This window comes from Quercus lobata, chromosome 1 (genome assembly GCF_001633185.2).
Source record: "Quercus lobata isolate SW786 chromosome 1, ValleyOak3.0 Primary Assembly, whole genome shotgun sequence".
Classification (NCBI taxonomy): domain Eukaryota; kingdom Viridiplantae; phylum Streptophyta; class Magnoliopsida; order Fagales; family Fagaceae; genus Quercus; species Quercus lobata.
In genome coordinates this window covers 36,603,589-36,610,399 of record NC_044904.1, presented here as the reverse complement: position 1 = coordinate 36,610,399, position 6,811 = coordinate 36,603,589, and the positions used below count along the sequence as shown (strand labels likewise).

Genomic DNA, 6,811 nt, shown 5'->3' with positions numbered 1-6,811 from the left:
AATATACTCACAATACAAACACATGCACCCAAAAAATTAAAAATCAAACATAAACCCAGAAAATTCAAAATCAAACACAAACCCGGAAAATTAAAAGCAAACACAACATACTCACAATACAAACACAACGAAAAATTTCAAAATCAAACAAAACGTGTTCCAAAATATAATACAAACCCATGAATCTCCTCTCATTCAACAAAACCAACCAAATCTAACACTAATTCTATTCAATAAAACAAAAGCACAAGCTCAGAATCAAAAAAGAACACAAACCTGTGAAGAAGGAAGAAAGAAAAAGGAACATAAAAAAAAAAAAAACGCAGTACCCAGATGTGAAGGAAGAAAGAAAAAGGAAAAAAAAAAAAACAAGAAAAGAGAAAGGAGTTACCTGGATGTGGAGAAGGAAGGAAAAAAAAAAAAAAAAAGACTTACCCAGATGTGAAGAAGGAAGAAAAAAAAAAAAAAAAAAAAAAAAAAAAAGAACGAACCATCTGAAGAATGAAGAAAGAAAGGGAAAAGAAAGAAAAGAGAGCAAGTGGGGGTAGGTGGGAAAGTGGGGTGCATGTGTGAAAGGTAGTGTACGTGGGAAGCTTCAGGAAATTTTTTTTTTTTTTTAAGCGCTACCTATAACCGCGTTTTTAAAAAGAAAAAACACAGCTACAGGTTACCTATAGCCGCGTTTTTAAAAAACGCGGCTATAGGTCAGCCCTTAAGTATGATTTTTACGAGACCTATAGCTGTGTTTTTTCTATGTAAAAACGCGGCTAAAGGTGACCCGTAGCTGCGTTTTTTAAAACGCGACTACAGCTTATCTTTAGTTGCGTTTTAAGTTAGTTATAGTGGCGTTTTTAGAAAACGCGGCTATAGCCCGCGTTTTTGTAGTGTATGTGCTAATTCTGTTTATGGTGCTTGGTAGTGAAGAGTTTCCTCCAATCTCACCCTTGCAACTTCTCCTATTGTGCCTTAACTTACCACAGGCCTTGCACTACTTAGAGATGTCAGCTCTCTTACTTGTTGGCTCATTAGGTTCCCTTGCTCTCTTCTTCTTAGGCCTGCCAAGTGGTCTTCTTTTGATAGTAGGCTGAACTAGGGTCACACAATTTGGTCTCCACATATTATGCCCATTGATTGGTGCTATGATTGACTTGTAGCATGCTTTGTATGTAGAAACATGGTAATAGGGATGAACATACTGCTCAACATCTTGTCTGTTGAAAAATATGCATGTGATTGCATGAGTACATGGTATGCTAGTTATGTTCCACTTACTACAACTGCAGTGTGCAATGACCAAGTCAACAGTGAAACTTTGCAGACCATTTTTCACTTCAAACTGTATCTGCCCTACCCAGCAAGTTAACCACCTATTGGCTGCCAGCTTTTTCTTGTGCAACCTCTTCATCACCTTGGCACAAATATTTGACTCTAGTCTTACACCCTTCTTTCTGTTCTCTTGGAACCTAGTTATCAGATATAGCCTGATATACTCAATCTACAATCACATACAAGTACAATGAAATATTATATATTAATTGCAACAACTACAAAAAATAATACCAAACAATCACTATGATTAATTGTAGGTGATCATAAATACTCATACCATGCTAATTATGGGTTTAGATCTGAATTTAAGAATCCTATTGTTGAAGCTCTCACACATATTGTTGAGTATGATGTTAGTCAAGCCATCCTCACTAAACATGTGTCTGGCCCATTTTGTTGTCAAGCGAGCATCCAACCAACTGTGTGCATCAGCATCAATCTCTTTCAGCTCATCCATCACTCTATCAAACTCTTATTTGTAAGTTGTCTTGGTTGCCTTCCAAAACATATCTCTGATCAAAACACCAGGATGATTCTTACTGAAGTTGTTATAGAGGTATCTGCAGTAAATCCTGTGTTCATACTGTTGCCAGTTGTTAATAAATGTTTGCACCAACCCCTGTCACAAACAATATCATAGGCAAGTATGTGAAGTTAGTGGACTAAAAGTACAATGACTAAATACATATTGAAACAACCAAATGGAGAATTAATTACACACCTTTTACTGGTCTAACATAAACACCCATTTCATATTTTGACCTATGTCTGCAAATAACAAGTTGATGAATCAAGTCCAAGAGTCCTTGGTTTCAGCCTCTATCATTGCATATGTAAGTGGGAAATACTCTTCATTAGGATCTCTGCATACTGCAGTAATCAATTGCCCCCTTGACTTGTTTTTCAAATGGCAGGCTTCCAAACTAATAAATGGCTCGCATCCAGTTAAAAACCCCTTCTTGCATCCCTCCAAACATATGTATAGCCTTTCAAAATAAGGCACTCCACACACTAAGTCCATCTCAGCTACTAAATCACCATCATCGAAGGTATGTACCTTCATAATTATTGTACTGCCAGAACTAGACCTCCTTAATTCCTCACAGTACTCCCACAGTTGGTATTACTGTTATGTATAAGCCCTATCCACATATTCTCTAGCCTTATCCCTAGCCCTACTTGCTTTTCCTGCACTTATGTTTAGGGTATACTTCTCATGTACAGCATCTTGGATGTCTCTTAGCTTGATGTTAGGTTATCTTTTCACATTCTTTATCAACTTCTTCCCCATGTATGACGAAGTACACCTGAGTTTCCCCATGTTTAGGGTATACTTCTCATGTACAGCATCTTGGATGTCTCTTAGCTTGATGTTAGGTTATCTTTTCACATTCTTTATCAACTTCTTCCCCATGTATGACGAAGTACACCTGAGTTTCTTAAAACTTCTAGAGCATGTATGTTCCAAAGTCAATGTCCTCAGTTGGTAGCTCCTCTCCCCTGGCACCTTTGTTAGATAGGCAACAAAGTTGCAGTTTTCCTGGCAAATAGCTCTTACCCTTTGCAGGTCATTTTTTACAAATCTGATCCTCCATCCACCTTGAATTGCATATTTTGTTATAACTTTATTGAATTGCTTGGGTGTTGTAAATAGCATATCTTTTTCAAAAGAAACATGTGCTGCCTTAGCCACTAGCTTAAACACATGGAACTTCTTCACTTCCTCATTTTTCCGTCCCTTACCATTTCCCACATGTGTACTTCTATTATCCTTATAAATATCATCACTGTCATACCCCAAGCTCATCATCAGATGATGATTCCACTAGACTATGCAATTCCTCACTCTCATAATCAAAGTTCATTACACTAGCACCCATTTGGCCTGGTTCAACAACATCATCATCATCCTTACCATCCCAACTGTCACTACTGTCTTCAACAAAGTCCCTAACTATCAAGACCCAAATCTATGAAACATGAATTTAGATGCATGACTAACCTGCTAAACTTATATAACTGCATAAACATAATTAATCCAAAATAAATTAATACTCCAAAGAAACAATGCTCTCAATAAATAACCTCGTACAAAAATCTAAACTCCACAAATTGGAAAATAATCTCCAAAATATAAAACATGAATTACAAAATAAAGGTAACTAAAATTCTATAAGTCTTCAAGTAATATTGAAGTCGCCTACAAATTCCATGCTCTACCTTGCACCTTACAACGTGATCCAGAGGTTTTATATTCTCAACTACACTTTAATATGAAAACAGTAATTGATGCGGTGAGCCACACAACTAGTAAGTAATCATACAGAAAACACAACGGAATAGAGTCAAGCAAAGCACGAGTATTTTGATTTTTCACAAACTCATTCAATGGTATCAAAAATAATTATTCCAAAACATATATATAATGAATCACTTAATATATATGTAATTACATCTCAAAATCATTAGAAAACACATACATATAATTGATCAAAGTACAGTGTCACATATACACATCACATATTCTCACATACAATCCTGTGAGCGAATACCAACATCTAATCCCTGCTGGTGAGGGATTAACACATATTCTCACATACAATCTTGTGAGCAGATTTAGACATTTATCTAATCAATTCTAAAAACATTCATTTTGAGTCACATATCACAAAACGAAATATATACAAAATAGAATAATTTTCTTAATATTAACAATTCTTTCAAATATAAAGGCATAGTGAATATCACAATATCAAATTGAACATAAATCAAAGGATGCTTGACTCTCTTAGGGAATGAATAAGAACTGAAGAGTTTATATAAATATTTTTATAATTCTTGAGTAAGTTTGAAAACCCAATTTGCTAAAAGAAACATCTTAAATACCATTTGAAAAATAAGAATATGACTTTGAAATCACTTGGTTTTAAACAAACTTAAAGAACAAGAACCTTTTTGGAAAACTTACTTTGAAACTCAATTATTTTTGGAAAATAGTTTAGTTTAGAAATCATCTTTTAAATGAGATTTGGACATTCAAAACATTATTTAAAATTTGAAGTTTCTCTTTAAAACATTGTCTAAAAGTCGAAGTTTCTCTTTCAATGATGTAAAAATAATGCTTTCAATAAACTTTAGAAAACGTAAGCTTTAAAAACATAACTTTTGAAACCCCTTTTAACTTCTAAGAACCTAAAGAATAAAACTTGTGCGTATTATGCGTAATTACTTATAGATCACTCTGAAAGTTCAGCTGAAACACCCTCCAAATAGTCTCAAAATACTTTTAAATAGGACCTATAATCAATCATGGAAATATACTTAATATCTTCTACAAAATATAAAGTTTATAGAACTATACAAATGGACTCACTAGGATTATACTTTGATGAACTAATAACACTTTTAACACTAAATTAAAATTTCTCTAACCAATGATGCTCTAACCAATAATATTCCCTTATATTAATCGAAACTCATATTGCCATGAGGAAGGCAGTAGCCAAAAATATCATTGACCTAGGATTTAATATAAAACCCCAATGAAAATGTAAGAGCCATATACCTGTATAGATATTTGTAATCCATGGCTTGTTCACACAGTGGGCAAGCTAGAATTTTATTATATAACTTTGATGAACACGTGAAGGCCATCTTCATGAATAATATCTTGATCCATGACTTAGTTCATGGATTACACACGGTGGCCCAAAACTAGAATTATATATATATATATATATATATATCTCCTAATGAAAATGTTATAGTCATGCCTTTGTTCATGGATACCCAGCGGCAAATCTAACCGTAAAATATAAGTATAATTTTAGGACCAAAATCAAACTTCTGAACAATCTAACATCACAACTGATTCCAAGATAACCTCATAAACTTTTAATTCTTTGTTTCTAATGGTGAGAAATCATACCTTGAACAATCTGATTGCCTTTTCAATTGTATGTGCTCTAACTCCAAGGAAAAACACCTCTTAGCCTCCTTGATAAAACCCTTCCTATGAAAACCCTAATTTATCTTTTCCTCCAACTTATATTTTAACGCATCACAGATGTGGGCTTGGTGGGGTAGTGGAATGGAGTTTAAAATCCACTTGAGCTTATCTCTTTAGTCTCCAAGAAGCCCATAAAACATCTTCATCCTTTATTTATCTATTTATTAGTTTAATTGCCGCACTAAATTGTATGCACTAAAATTTTAATTTTTCTCACCTATTTGCAGCACCACAAAATTGTCTACTCCCATCTTGGTGTGCACACACATATAGTACCTCAACTTTATATTAAAAATGACAAGGTACGGTGATAATCATAAAAACAAAATTGGGGTATTACACTAACATCCCACCACCACTTCCCCCACTATCATTGCCATCACTTATAATAAAGACCTCAGGTGGGTTCTCAATGATAGGTTCTTTACCTACTCTCCTTGAACCCACATGAGAAGCAGCAACCTTAATGGGAACATCAGCATTAACCTCCTCAATAACGGGTTATGCACCTACTCTCCTAACATACACCTGTTCAACATCCACCTCAGTTGGCTTATCCTCATTGTTAAAAGTTTGATTGTTAGCATACATGTCATCACTATCATAAAAACTGTAAAATTCACCCCCATTATGGTCATCATCATCACTTTCATCACTATAATCACTATAATAACCCAAAGGGCCTTGCTCCACTACCAATGGCTGCACACCCTTATTAACATCCTCTCCTTCATCTAGTATAGGATCATCTATTTGGTGCTCCACATACACATGAATCTTTTCATGACCCTTCACTAATTCTGTCATGTACATGGCATCATCATCATCAACAACCAAATGGAATTTTGCCCTTTCTTGGTCCATACCAAGCATTGTATACCACAGCCTGCTAATAGATATGTACCCAAAGTCCCTACATATACCCTCTATCTCAACCTTGGACCACTTATCAGGGTCACAATTATCAACTACATTTACTTCACCTCCCACATATTTTTTAGGGTTCTCAGTAAAATAGCCACCATGATGCACAAATTTACTGAATAGGTCATCCATTCTACATGCCATACACTCAAAACCATTAAACAATGTTAGTTAAAGAAAAAGAACAAAACAACTCTTATTTAAGAAAACACTGCTCATTTACCAGCACAACATGAAATGAAGTAGTTCACTCTGCATACAATATACTCTCAATACCAATTAAATAATGTAAGTTATATTTCAATGCAACATACCCTCAATACCAATTAAACAATGCAATAACAATACAACACTCATTTACCAACACAGAACCTAATAAAATATTTCATTCTGCATGCAAACAACACAACACTCAATAAAGTATTTACCAATACAACACTAATCAAATAATTTTTCATAACACGACACTGACTTCAAACTATGTCTGTTGTACTAAAATAGACATGCATAATTATCAAATTATACAAAAAAAACTCTCATACAATATTG

General features: G+C 34.4%; 1 protein-coding gene across 1 annotated transcript; it reads right to left on the bottom strand.

Annotated features, from left to right (window-relative positions):
- Window positions 1-988: 988 nt before the first annotated feature.
- Window positions 989-6,394, bottom strand: LOC115953255. Its single transcript, XM_031070849.1, has 5 exons — window positions 5,852-6,394; window positions 5,685-5,800; window positions 3,332-3,348; window positions 3,126-3,283; window positions 989-1,495 (listed from the first exon to the last, which is right to left on the bottom strand). The coding sequence occupies exons 1-5, from the start codon at window positions 6,392-6,394 to the stop codon at window positions 989-991; spliced, it is 1,341 nt and encodes a 446-aa protein (XP_030926709.1).
- Window positions 6,395-6,811: the final 417 nt, after the last annotated feature.